At 43.0% G+C, this 14,547-nt stretch overlaps 1 protein-coding gene across 1 annotated transcript; it reads left to right on the top strand.

The window, feature by feature from the left end:
• Positions 1-1,033: 1,033 nt before the first annotated feature.
• ppp1r36 (protein phosphatase 1 regulatory subunit 36) lies at positions 1,034-9,337 on the top strand (the record flags this gene model as incomplete). The annotated part of the gene is made up of 10 exons (XM_080515877.1): positions 1,034-1,119; positions 1,402-1,529; positions 2,043-2,112; positions 2,226-2,324; positions 2,463-2,597; positions 2,803-2,839; positions 4,728-4,909; positions 7,951-8,154; positions 8,285-8,363; positions 9,143-9,337. 10 exons carry the CDS (start codon positions 1,034-1,036, stop codon positions 9,335-9,337), a joined length of 1,215 nt encoding a protein of 404 aa, XP_080372003.1.
• Between the last annotated feature and the right edge of the window lie 5,210 nt (positions 9,338-14,547).

The following is a 14,547-nucleotide window of genomic DNA, read 5'->3' as shown; positions in this document are numbered from 1 at the left end:
TTTTATCACTCACGTAGTCTTCATGAATAACAAAAGTCCAGAAATCTCAATTCATTGTTATTTATAAAGTCAATTTCACGCTTTGGACTACCGGGATATGACGTCACGTAGGACCCGCCCTCCCTCGCTCGCTGTTGGCCGTTGCTAGGATACGGAGCCAAACATTATTGCAGCCGGATACAATTGTATAAACTCTTCCCGAGAGGAAAGCTGAGATATCTCGGGACTCGAGAAGTGTAAGTACACACACACACACACACACACACACACACACACACACACACACACACACACACACACACTACACAACTACACAATTCAGTAGAAGGAACAATATAATGTTTTAAAGGGAACTTCCTTCACTTTTTGGTCGTTTTTTTTTTGTCAAGAATCGTAAACTGTGATTAAGTTTCAAACTTTCTTTTATCTTAAAGACGTTTTGGAAACAAAGCAACTCAACATGTGCTTTTCTTGGACAATTGGTTTGAAAACAACATTAAATATATGGAGGAGATCAGGAATTTACTATGTTAGTTGTTCACATATAAAGACATGAATTACACAAACTACACTCCCAACAGGGAAAATGTGTCCATCCAACCATTTTATGAATCAAAATAAATCTAGTAGAACTTCAAAAGTAGCCTGAATTATTTAACCGGAATGGATTTGTGGATTATTTGTCATGAAAAGGCAGATTAAATAAACACATTAATCATTTTAACAGAGATTATGTGATTTCATTCATATTAATGCTGAAAACCTTTTTGTTGTCTTGTCTATATTATTTGATGACGACGCTAAAAGTGATTGTATTTATCAAATAAATGTGTTATTCTGGATGTCAGCGCATTATATTCTATATTTCCAATCATTAAAAAAATCTGTTTTATTGCTTTTCATAGTTGAAACGTTAGATTTTCTCCAAAATACACACTTTACTGGTTGTATCCTCGTACTCTTCTTGGGGAATTGTTACCCGTTCACCCAGTGTTACTAGTAACTCGTAATATCAACTTTTTAACCGTTTGACATGAACTCCCACCTCCAGATGAGCGTTTCGCAGCCTCCCGGTCGCTGGCTGTGGAGTGATGAATCCCAAACGCTGGAGTTTGTCGAGTGAGTTTGGGGAAACACCCAATCAAGACTGCTGCAATATAGAACAATACATAAAAAAAATACATTAATTTCTGTCTTCATCTCCAGCCGCCGTCCAGCAGATGAAGGTGAACGGGGTCACGATGATGTTGATTTCACTGAGCTTCAGCAGAGGGCAGAGTGGTAGGTGGTCAGTAATAATAATAATAATAATAATAATAAAACATCCCAAACGTCTGCGATCACACACGTGAATTCAAACCAATGGATCATACCTGTGTCCTGTGTCTCGTGTGTCCTCAGGTTGGCTGAAGTGTCCGGTAGAGGGCGCCAGAGCCTCAGAAAGAGCGCGAGCTGCGCGCAGCTGAGCGCCTACAGGTCCTCACTGATGAAGAAACAAGGAGCCTCCATCACTATTGATGACGTGAAACGCAAGTATCGCTGTGAGGAAACCCAGGCTTTGGCTTTGGATGCAAGAGAGAGAAAAAAAAAAGTGATGCAGGAAGAATAAGGGGCATCAGATGATTGTGCCTGTTCATCCATCCGGACCAGGGAAATGGTGTTATAATAACCTTTAAATTTAAAGTTTTTTTTAGTATACGTGATGATAATGTCTATATCGTCACAAAATCCAAATAATTACGGCAGTAAATGACGGTAAGCTCAACATAAAGCCAATTTTAGGGAAAATTCAGCTGCAAAATACAGTGAAATTGTTTAAAAAAAAAAAAAAAAAAAAAAGAATACAACCAATAGTTGTCGCTTTATTTTGGAGGAGCAGCACCCAGAAAGGACTTCTAGCCCCTGGGGAGGGATGCACAGTATGTGTGTGTATGCACACACACACACACACACACACACACACACACACACACACACACATTCACATGTTGATATCATTTAATATGCTGGATTGTTTTAACAAATCTCTCCCTGCCTTCCAGAGGTGGCTGTTGGTTTGCTGCAGGACAATTATTTGCTTTCCATTCCGTTCTGCTTTCTGGATGTGTTGAGGTAAGTAGGGGGGGGAGGGGGGGGGGGGGGGGGGGGGGGGGGGCATGGCCTGAACCAGCCATACACATAATCTTCTTGTCATCAGAAAATTATTTTCTTGTACGTTTTTGCAGAAGTGAAACGCTGGATGAAGTCCTGGCTGCCCTCCTCCTCTACCTCTCCTGCTTCTTTCAGCACAAATCTCTGGAGGGCAAAGTTGCATCTCCGGTTGTGTGAGTAAAGTTCGAAGCGTGTACGGCACAGCAACTGTTAGTATTCTCGCCGTAGCCTTTCCAGCTGCAGTTTCCTTTTATCCTCTGACGGCTCTTAACGTCCCCCCCCCCGTCATCTCGTCTCTTCCTAACCATCAGTGTGGACGTTGTCAGCGGGCAGCAGGTGTTGATGGAGGCGGCGGCCAAAAAGGAGATGGCTCAGAAAGAGCTGGCTGTCAGATACTTCAGCCTAATGATGAACCTGGAGAGGGAGCAGCCTCCTCCACATGGCAGGTGAGGATTTCTTTTTGATTCCTCAAGAAAGTACACCTGCCACTGCGGCGCGTTTGTCGAGATCTACACTGGATGAAATGGGTTTTTTTTTTAAAGCCTTTTACGATGCATAGGAACTGGAAGCACGTCGTCTAATCTATTATTTGTATACATCCTTAAAGATTAAATAGTGATTTTCTTATTTGTCATTTCTGTGTATTTGCAGGCTGATGTCAAATCAAACTGAGTGGCTGCTGCAGGCGGTAGGTGGCGTCACAATCCTCCGCTGCAGACACGGTCTATTCATCGCCTCAAGGTTTTTGATGTTTAACGTGTTTCTGGACAGTTTTCGTTCAAAATCCAGACCCGTGAGTCTTTTTTGTGGAGAGTTTTTTTTAAAATGCAGTGGCAAATTGTGGGATTTGTTGGCTGTAAATTGTCCACGTGGGTGTGTTGTTGTTTGTATTTGTCCTGAGATGGACTGGACGTGACCTTTTTTTTTCTCTCGGTGTGTAATCCCAATGGAAAGCTAGAAAAACCCACACTTCTGCAGTCTGATGAGGGAGAGACTGAACGGGTCTGGATCGGTCATCTCAATTCAGCCATTCCCACTTTTTAATATAAAAACAGCAGTTAAGTCGAAAACACTGAACATCTAAGTTGAAGTGTTTACATCGAAGTATGTCATTGATTTTAAATACGTTAAATAAAATAAAAGTGTCAATGTCCACAAAGGTTAGCTTGCAAACTCAGCAGCAGGTGAAAAAAAATGGCTGAAGAAAAAGACAAATTGGCCAAAAAAGGAAAACAGAGTGAAGCAACAGTTGTATAAATGTAGAATATGGCTTCATGAGCGCAAAAGACAGAATTAGAGCTGAATGTATCTTTGGGAGTGAAAAAGTGACTGTGAATGAAAGTTTTCAACTTCAAGCTGAAGCACCACCAAACACTGAGATGGAGTGTGAACCCAAAGAGGTCCTCCTCAGAGAAAAGGAACTTAAATTAAATTAAATTAAATAAAAAAAAAAAATCCAATTTAATTTAATTTAATTTAATTTAATTTAATTTAATTTAATTTAATTTAATAAAATTTAATAAAATTTAATAAAATAAAATAAAATAAAATAAAATAAAATAAAATAAAATAAAATAAAATAAAATAAAATAAAGTAAAGTAAAGTAAAGTAAAGTAAAGTAAAGTAAAGTAAAGTAAAGTAAAGTAAAGTAAAGTAAAGTAAAGTAAAGTAAAATAAAATAAAATAAAATAAAATAAAATAAAATAAAATAAAATAAAATAAAACTAAACTAAACTAAACTAAACTAAACTAAACTAAACTAAACTAAACTAAACAAAACAAAACAAAACAAAACAAAACAAAACAAAACAAAACAAAACAAAACAAAACAAAACAAAACAAAACAAAACAAAACAAAACAAAACAAAATAAAATAAAATAAAATAAAATAAAATAAAATAAAATAAAATAAAATAAAATTTTCCAACTCAACTTCACATATCTTGTGCTTTTATGAGTATCCTTCACTTTTTTTGGTGACTGTATAAAGCGTGTGGGAGGAAGTTTACAATGGCGAAAAGACAAACGCTGGTAATCAGTGAATTTCTCAGCCACTTATTTAGTGGAGAAGCGGCAGTGAAACGTTCAGAACTGCTTCGCCCCCATCTGCAGTGGGAGAAGCGAGGCTTCGGGCCGGCCGCGGTGAAGGCCAGTCCACCATCTGTGAGCGCAGCCTGCAGGGAGCAGAGCGGAGCCACACCGGCTGCTTGTTATGGCCCGAGTGGCCCAGATGAATTAGTTAGTGGCCGGGGATGTTGACTCGACACAGGTGTCGTGCTTTGACAGCCCCTCTCCGGTGTTTAGCCAGGTTTGGTGGACAGTCTCTCGCTAACAGCTTGCTCCGGGGTGACCTTTAACGGACAGAAATAGCTGTCGTGACCTTTTGGAAACGCACGCCAATAAGTGGCCGCCTGGGCCTGAGCTCGGAGAGAAGCGGCGGTAAATGTTCACGGAGCTGAAGCGGCGACACGATGTCTAAACAAACGACTTCGAGGGGGAAAAAAATTGATAAAATAAAACCGTCTCTCCCTCTCTCTGGTTTTCTCTCCCCGGCCCCGTCGCTCGCCGTCCCCAGTGTTTGTACAGCTTCCTTTGCTACGTCGCCTGGGTGACGTTTGACAGGAAGCACCTCGGAGACGTCCAGGAGGAGGTGGGCCGCCTCCTGTACTCCGACGCCTTCTCCCAGGCCGTGAGGAAGACGGCCGACGGCGACTCGGGAACGACCTCTGAGAGACGCCATGGCGCATTCCAGCGCGGGTACGGTCAAAGGTTTTATCAAGGCGTTTGGCCTTTATGAAATAAATATAGATTACTGAAAATGAAATAGTTCACTACCACTTTGGCCTCATACGTTTTTTACCGTCACACGGTGTCAGAGGTCGTGGACCGTTGGCCCGTGAAGCCGCATCTCCAGCAGCTGAAATGTTCACAACAATTCTCAGACGTGAGTCTGGAGCTCCTGCACAGATTACAGACGAGTCCCGATAAAAAAAACCCCCAAAACAACCTGATAGGATCAGAAAGCCTGATTCTGAAATTTTAAGATCCCGTTTACAAAACAACGGACCAGTAAAAGTGCATCATTTTAGTGAAAACGATGAACGTTTACACAGAAACATGGAAAAACTATGTTGTTTTTCATGTCTGGCCACTAGTGGGCGCTGGTGGTTGCTTTTGTAATGAAATCACACACGCACTCATGCAGAGAACAATACGCTCTAAATATTAACAATGAGAGAACGCGGGCATTCTAGTGGACAGGCGACCAAGTTGGATTGTTATTATGGTGACTGTCAAAATAAAAGTACCAAGTCTAGGAGAATATGGACGGGGAGTCACGACACTCTGTCCATCTACTGAAAACGTGTACCAAAACTAGTAAGTGTGGTCGTGACGCACAGGAGCAGTAACAGCAATTCAGAAAAGTTGCAGTAGTGTTTTTGAAAAGTTCCACCATTTTCAAAAAGTTGTCATTGGCCCCCGAGCACCGTCGTCGTGTAAACCAGAGTTTTTCCAACCTTTTTTGAGCCACGGGACATTTCTTACATTTAAAATATCCCGCGGTACAGCCAATCAAAAACAGTTACAAAATGACATATTGAAGCTTTATAAATCACATTTAATCACAATATTTACTGTGTTTTTTACAGAGAAAATACTTCAAATAGTAAAACTATTTGAATTAATCAAACTCCAGAAAGCGTCACTTCTCGCTGGTACCCTTACTGTTGTGCTCATTTTATTGTCTTAAATGAACAGGGTCAGTAATCATGTGCTCGCTACTGCCCCCTGCTGGCAGGGAACGGTGTGTGAATTTCTTGATCAGCCAACAATATCAAACAATATCAAATTTCTCAACTAGTTAAATTAAATTGGCCAATTTTCTCACAAATCAGACACTCAAAACTCAACAATGGGGTTTTTTTTTTGCCTTAAAACATGTAACTTATAGTGTTTTTTTTCCTCACGTACTTGTACTGCACACCTCGCTCCCCCTGTGACACGTCATGTGGACAGTAAGCGACTTTGATGGACGTCAACGTCAGGCCTCGGAAGTGAGACGTTGATTGACGCGGACAGTTTCGTGGCGTGGCTCTGAGCGGCGGCGCCGCCTGACAGCCTGTTTCATGTTGCTCACTTCTGTCTGACACCAGACTGGCAGTTGTGTGAGCCGTCGGAGGGCCGGGCTGCGAGCCCACCGTCCTCCTGAGGGCGGATGTACGCAGCGTGATTCACACTACAGTCTTTGAGAAAAAGACAGATTGTGGGAAACAAAAAAACCCCCCCAAAAAAAACCAACAAAAAAAAATCGATTGGAGTTTTTCACATTTGTTCTGGGACAGCTGCTGGATCGGGGGGCATTTGGCGACCACGGAGGCTTTCCTGATTAATTAGTCCGAGATATTTGTTCATGTTTCCCCTGTGAGAGCCGTCGGTATGTATGACCGCATGGGAATTTCAAGTCGATGTCTCCGCTTCTGTTTTACACAGCTGTTCTCCGTGAGTGGCTGTATTGCAGAGGAAATACATCTTAATTTAATATCTGGCTTCGACTGGTGATGATGTAACCTTGGGATGCACCGATACCGATGCCAGTATTGAGTCTGATACTACACTACGCTCGTACTCATACTCGTGAAGGATCCCCGCTGCGAGTATTACCTGACACCACGCATCAGCACAGCACAGCCAGTTTAAAGTCCCAGTGAAATGTAAAACACTACTTTGCAAAAAACGATAGTTGGGGTACTACTTCTGAGGTTCCTCCGACTCTGCCCCACCACTGTTGTCGCATAACAAAGTTATTTGAATTTTGAATCTCCAGCGGAGGAAGTCGGGGGAATCCTTCTTCGTGAGCGTGACGTCAAGAGTTGTGCAGATCTCCATCTGTTGTGTTTATATCGGCTTGTTTCCTCTTAAATATCCAAGTTTTTACAGTGTTTTGAAGTTATAGTCGGTGTTTTATGAGCCTTGATGAAAGATTGAGCCTGGAAGAGACCGAGAGAGGAGAGAAAGAGCACAGGCGGCGGGAGCGGCTAGCCGTTAGCTCGTGCCGCTAGCTTGGGCGGCTAGTAGACGATCAAGTAATACCTGGACTCATCTTCGGTGATTCAGAAAAGCTCTTGGACGTGTTGGATCCAGGAAGTCGGTCGTTCTGCCAAAAGTCAGGAGCCTCAAAGCCTCAAAGGTGAAAAGTGGCGGCTGCTGAGGCGAGGAGACGAGGACGAATGGAGGACGAAGCGTCTTCTGCTTCCTCAAACATGTTCCAGACGGGGTCACCGATGGCAGAACCACCTTCTGTGTCTTCTTCATCAATCACTGGGTTTGAAATGACCATGATGATGAAATCTGGTTCAATTCAGCCTCTTCGTGGTCAAAACTCTGATCCTCCATAATGTAAACACAACTTGGGCGTGTGCACAACTCGTGATGTCACTCTATTATTGTCAGAAGCTCCGCCCAGCAGAGGAAATAGCGCCGTTTATCGGCTATTTTCTCACAGATTGCCGTGTTTTAACATTTTACCCTTCAGTCAGTTAGCATAAAAAATGTCCCTAGAAGCGACGGCCAGAGTGTTTTGGAGGTGGAACCTTCATTTCACTGGGACTTTAACTTACACTTAATACTTGTATTGGTACTCGGTGTTGGTCACGAGTTAAAGGTTCGTACTTTGTACAAAAGTGCTTCATCCCTGGTATAATTGTTCCACTAAAATGAAAATCCCACTAATAATGAACACCTGGCGGGTGTTTTGAAACCGTCTGTCCATGACATCTCCTCTGGCTTTCACATTCCAGCGGGCGCTCAGCCGTCGCCACTGCAGTAAATCAGAGATCCCCTCTGATGGCGTCTCTGCTGCCCTTGCCCAAAGAGCGCTCCCCGGGCCTGTTCCTGAGCCGCCGGGCCCGGGGCCACCGCCGCCGCCGCCGCCCGCCGCAGGCCGGGCCCCGTGACCCCGAGGCCCTGAGGGAGCAGCTCCGCCAGCAGCTGGCCGCCGCCAGGTGGGGTGAAACGCCACATGCAGTGTGTGACGCTCGGGGGGGGAACGAGCCTGGTCAGGTGACGGGGTGCTTCCAGATTCCGTTTGCATCTGGGTTTCTGTGTCACGAGTTGCTGCTCTTGCCTCTGGAGCAACCGGAGCAACCGGAGCAACCAGAGCAACTGGAGCAACCAGAGCAACCGGAGCAACCAGAGCAACCGGCTCTCCACCGTGAAATCTGCACCACATAATCATTATTATGAAAGTAGTAGGACTTTCACGCGTTTCCTATCCTGAATTATTATGGTATTTTATTTGATTTAACCATTCACCTTCAGAAAAGTTTCATTAAATTGTTACTTCATACTGACCAACCCTTCGGTTGTAATTTTGTAGTTTCTGTAGAAATATAGACATTTTCATTGCGTCTGTGTATATAATGTGTTCTACCTTGATTATCTCTATCTGATCTGCTCTTTTTAAATCTAAGGAGGTGGAATGCGGCCCCGTTTGCCTGTGTTTCATGAGAAACGCACAGTTTTGAAAACGATATCCATTTATACCGAATGCTAAAAACAACGTAGTTAGTATGGCCACTGGGTGGTGCTGTTGTTTGTTTTTAATAATTAAACCACGCAAACCGCACAATACACTATAAACATTAACACTGGGAGAACATTGGACACAGATTGTTCATACTGTGACTGTCAAAATAAAACTACCAAGCCCCAGAGAACATGGACTGGGAGTCTTGCATGTGCGTAGCAGCGTTTCTGAATGATTTTCAAAAAGTTGCACCGTGGAAGCCATTATCAGAACGTCGTGTCTCCAGTGGCTCCGAGCCCCGTTGTCGTGTAAACAAACCCCCGAAACGCAACGATAGTTTTGCATTTCATCTTGAAAGCGTTGTTGTAAACGGGGCCTGAGTGTTGTGATCTGTCCTGCGCCCCCCTGTGGTTCTATATCAATATATCTATATCTGCTCAATCAGCTTTGGGATCCTTGGAAAGCCGCTGAGCGAGTTCTGCCGCGGAACCCTGAAGAAAAGCAGACGTGAGGATGACGAATCAGGACGGGACGCTGATAACAGCAGTATGGCTCGTCCAGGGTCTCAAGGTAGCACGCTGTCGCTCGTAGGGCCCGGCTGCAGCAAGCCTTGCCCGGCTGGAGCGGCCTTGCCAGGTCTGAGCGCCTCCCGCACTTGAAAGCTGACTGGAGGAATTGCAAAAAAAAAACAAAAAACAACAACACGTGTGAAAGTGTCTTGTGTGTCCTTTCCCTGTGGCATTAAGAGACACTTTCTGGAGACGGCGAGGTCAAAAAGGCTCGTTTTCCGGAGCTACTGGACTTCCGTCACACACACACACACACACACACACACTGTTTTTGGGGAGGTTTTAACTCGGGATATAAATATGTGTAGCACATGCCAGCTGGTGGTGCTGCTGAATAAAATATAAGGAAATCCATAATTCAACCTCGAAGGTCTCCAGTTTCTATAAAGCCTGAATGATGTTCAATACGCATGTGTTGTCGGAAGGAAACGAGCGCGCGTGTTTCACCCCTACAACGTGTTTCACCCCTACAACGTGTTTCTTAGAAAATAAATGTATGCATTCGTCACCCTGGACTCTGTGTGTGTGTGTGTGTGTGTGTGTGTGTGTGTGTGTTCGCTTTATGTCGATCTGGGCTTCACCGTGAGGCGACCCCGTGTCGTCCTGTGTCCTTGTGGCGGAGGCAGCGGTGACTGCTGTGACACACACACACACACACACACACACACACACACACACACACACACACACACACACACACACACACACACACACACACACACACACACACCTCTCTCCGGCCAGGCTCGGTAGCAGAAGGGGCTTTGCCTTCACCCTAATTGGCTGAGTAATCTGGGACACCAGGAGAAGAGTTAAGCCGTCTGAGGAGGAGGAGGAGGAGGAGGAGGAGGAGGAGGAGGAGGAGGAGGAGGAGGAGGAGGAGGAGGCTTTTGTATTAGGATGGGGGGGGGGGGTTCTGAATCCTGAAGTGCACTTTCTTTAAATATGCCGTTCCACAACCAAAAGCGATTAAGTCAAGCTCGTCCCCGTCCTCCTAAAGCCACAATTCAATTCCTCCACTTGTTTTTTTTTTGTTTTGTTTTGTTTTTATTTTAAATATTATTCAGGTCGAAGGTCACGAACAATCCCATAAGGACAGGGAAAATCATCCAGGACCTGTTACTTTCTCTTCTTCCCCTCGCTGTCTTCCCCCCTCGCGACTGCTTTCACTCCTCTTTTTTCTCTTCTTCCCATCCCCTCGTCTTCCTCCTCCACTGCTCTGTGGCTAAAACCAGCAGAGCCGTCAGATACTTGACGGAGTGAGACCTGCTTTATCAGTCCTCCTTTCACCGGCCTGAATGAATAATCAAAGCGCCGCTGCGCTGCCAGCGGAGCGCGGGCCTGTAATTAACCAGTTCAACAAAGAGGGCCGGCCACCGCAAACTTTGCTGAAAGGTGTTTTTTTTTTTCTCTTCTTTTTTTTCTCTCTTCTTCTTCACTGTTTCACTGACTGGGGTTGAGAAAATCAATATCAAGATGGAGTTTCTCGGCTCCTTAACACGCAGGAGTGATCTTCATCCCTCACCGAGCTCCAACGCGGACTTTTTCTGCTTCGTCCCTTCGACGACTCCCGATCTGTTCGACTCCGTCTCCATGGAAACGGGTGAAGACACAACTTTTATGAAACGCTGCGCTCTGGCCACCCGCATCACGGCGACGGTCAGTAGTTCTTCGCGGGGAAATGGACAACAACATCACAAGCGTCCTCCAGAGTGTCATGAATCAATTCCTCTACAAGTTCACCCACTATTCAGTTAAACATCATTGATGAATAAATTGTTACATTTCAAAGGATTTAACGCCTTTTTTTTCTTTTCAAAGGGACGTCACCTTGTATCCAAGTATCTAACTTACAAAACTGGCCAAGATGATACTAAGTGTCTAAAAATGTTGCCTTCTTGAGCGGTTTTGTTACATTTGGTGAGTCACAGCGCCCCTAAAGGCCTGGAGTATGTACTACATGCTCATAAGTTACATGTGGACGGATTTGTTTTTGAAGGGGGAGAAAAAAGATTTGACTTCGCTTGTGTGAACAACGACCTTGAAGGTGTAATATTGTGCAAAATGTACCCTCCTCCCACAATCAGGCAGCTCTCCTCTGGCACATGGCACCACGAGAGGAAGTACTTCCTCCTCTTCCCATAGATGGGCATATGTGGACGGAGACAGTCCATCTGACACAGACACAGCAGATTCTGAATGCAGCTCCGAGGAGCCAATATTCAAATGGAGGAGAATCAAGGAGGAGCTGGAAACTTTGAATACGAGGATTTTGTACCAATGAGACCATGTGGAAGTCTTATAAAGCTGGATAACAGGAGATCATTTAGGAATTAAGAATTTGAGGCTTCCACTCCTCACACAGAGAGCAGACTGTCATCAGACGGGATCAGCAGTTTTCTAAAGGTTCGGTGGGGGAAAAGGTTTATTTTTCACTGAATGTGTTTCAGCAATCTGGAAGGTTGAACATCGTGCTGCAGCAGTTGATGGAAATATCGCACTTTTCTTTTTTTCCCCCCCTAAAATCAATACAGTGTCTTGAAAAAAAAAACGTCAGTATGGTGAAAATGCATTAGCTGCACATGTTTTTGTGCAAATCTCTTCTTCTGTGCAAATGGTTGAGACAAAGAAGTGCTATATTCTAAGATTAAAAAAAAACCCAACATTTGACTGGTTTTAAATGTACATGAAGAAAGAAACACCTCATGTACCAGCGAGCCTTGAACCGCTGATGTTAGCGTGAATAGCCTCTCTTATGAGCTGCAGTGACTCGCACCGTTACCTCCTCGGATCTGTTTTTATTGAAAATACAAAGGGAAAAAGGAATCTTTAAAATCAACATACTTAAGGTTATGTTGGATCCTGTTTGAGTTTTTAATCCGAGTCGCGGCACGAGGAGCATTTTGACACTCAGACCCAGTTTACTCAACAACATTTTCAAGTGAATACGCAAAAACTTCCGCCGTGGTTCGGGTGTCTGTTTCCACGACAACGGCGCTCAGAGCCACTGAAAAATTTGTTCTTTTTGCGGATGATACAAATTTTTTTGTATCAGGGAAGAACTTAAGAACATTAATGAAAACTATTGAACAAGAAATGGTTCAACTTCAGAAATGGTTTAATAAAAACAAATTGTCCTTAAACTTAAGCAAAACTAAATTTATGTTGTTCACAAATCAACAATGCCCTGAAAGTGTTACTTTGACTTTAAATGGAATAAGTATTGAGAGAGTGTCAGAATTTAGGTTTTTAGGAGTCCTCATTGATGATAAATTTAAGTGGAAGTCACACATAGCTTACGTAAGAAATAAAATTTGTAAAAACATTGCAGTTTTGAGTAAAGTAAAGTTTATGTTGAATTATAAGGCAATGAGAATCCTATATTGCTCCTTTATTTTGCCATACTTAATGTATGGTTTGGAGGTATGGGGAAATTGTTATGTTACAAATTTAATGCCCTTATTTATTTTACAAAAAAGGGCTATAAGAATAATTAATGGAGTTGCTCCAAGGGAACATACTACAGAACTGTTTCTGAGGTCAGGACTACTCAAATTGAAGGACTTGGTTTCTTTACAAACTTTATTAGTTGTTCACAAGGCAAAACACTGCCTGTTACCGCATGGACTGCAAGCGCTTTTTACAGTAAACAGTGAGACAAGCAGAAGAAATAATGACTTTAAACAACCTTTCGCAGGAAAAACCCTTAAACAAATGTGTGTTTCAGTATCTGGTGTGATACAGTGGAACTCTCTAGAAAATGATCTAAAATGTTGTTCAAATATTCTTCAATTTAAATATAAGTATAAACAGAGGACACTTAACTTGTACAGAGACGAATGTGAAAAACGTTAAAATTTACAACAATAATGATGATGATGACGGTGGTGATGTGGTGGTGCGGCGGTGGTGATGGGGGCGGTGGCGGGACTGTCTGGTTGTGTGGCGTGTACCTATGCATGCGTATGGGTGTGTGTGTATGGGTGCATACGGGTATGCTTACAGTATATGAAACAAAAGTATATTTAAAAAAAAAAAAAAAGTAATAAAGAGGAAAAAAAACAATAATAATAAAATCATTAAAGATTCTTTAGTGCAGGGTAAGCAGGTGCTGGGCAGCTGTGGGAGGTCATACATCTGTCAACATCTGCCCACACAAACCTCGCTTTTTTAACACACAATACAGCATAGGGCTCATCACGAACATACACATCCTCCTCAGTATAGGGTAAGCAGGAGTGGGGGAATGTCTGGGGCGTAGCACCTCTGGACTTCTGCTAACTCCTGTCTCTTTTTTAAATACACCACCTATTTTAGGGCATCACACAGTCAATCACAAATGTAGGACAAGCAGGTGCTGGGCAGCTGTGAGAGGGTGAACATCTTTCGACAGATGCCCACTCAAACCTTGTTTTTTAATGCAATACACAGCATAGGGCTCATCACATATACATCCATACATCCTCTTCTTCTTTTTGTGTGTGTGCTGTGTGTGTGCCTGTGTGTGCCCGTGCATGCCTGCCTGTGTGCGTGTGTGGGTGTTCGTTGTGTGGTCTGGTGGCCTTGTCGTTGTTTCCATTGCCACTGTTGTCACCATTGCATCACTGTTGTTTTAGCAAACAATCATTAATAATAATAGTAATAATAATGATAAAAATAAAAAAATAAAAAGTTAAAATCGAAAGTTGATTACATCTGGTTTTTGCGTGTGTGTGTGTATGTGTGTGTGTGTATTGTGTGTGTGTGTGTGTATGTGTGTGTATATGTGTGTAAATGTGTGTGTGTGTGTGTATGTGTGTATGTGTATGTATGTGTATATGTAATTGTTGTTTTTTTGTTGTTGCTGTTTTTTACATCGGTTAGGCCATCTAGTTTGTACGTTTTTCTTCAAGAATGGGGTTGGAGTTTATAAGATTTTTTTTCTTCATCCAACTCCTGTTCTTCTTTTCATGGAATGTATTGTTTGTTTGTTTTTTGTTGGATTGTTGCTTTATTTTAGGTTGCATTACCTTGAAAAAAGAATAAATAAAATGAAATGAAAAAAAAAAAAAAAAAAAAATTGACAAAATGCTGGCTCGCTTTTTGAAAACGCTCCGAAAATCGTCTTCATGGAAACAGAGGAAAACACAGCTAACTATGCATTGGGGGGGGGGTTGTGAACGATTCAGTTCTACAGTCCAGCTTGTAACGACTGACTGACCCCCCCCCCCAAAGGAAATGGCTGAATTCACAGCCCTCAGTGACACATGTAGTGAAATATTATCTACATTTCTTCGGATTTTTCAACCGTGAAATGAAGG

The sequence above is a fragment of the Blennius ocellaris genome (genome assembly GCF_963422515.1).
Source record: "Blennius ocellaris genome assembly, chromosome: 20".
Classification (NCBI taxonomy): domain Eukaryota; kingdom Metazoa; phylum Chordata; class Actinopteri; order Blenniiformes; family Blenniidae; genus Blennius; species Blennius ocellaris.
This window is presented reverse-complemented; position numbering and strand designations above follow the sequence as displayed.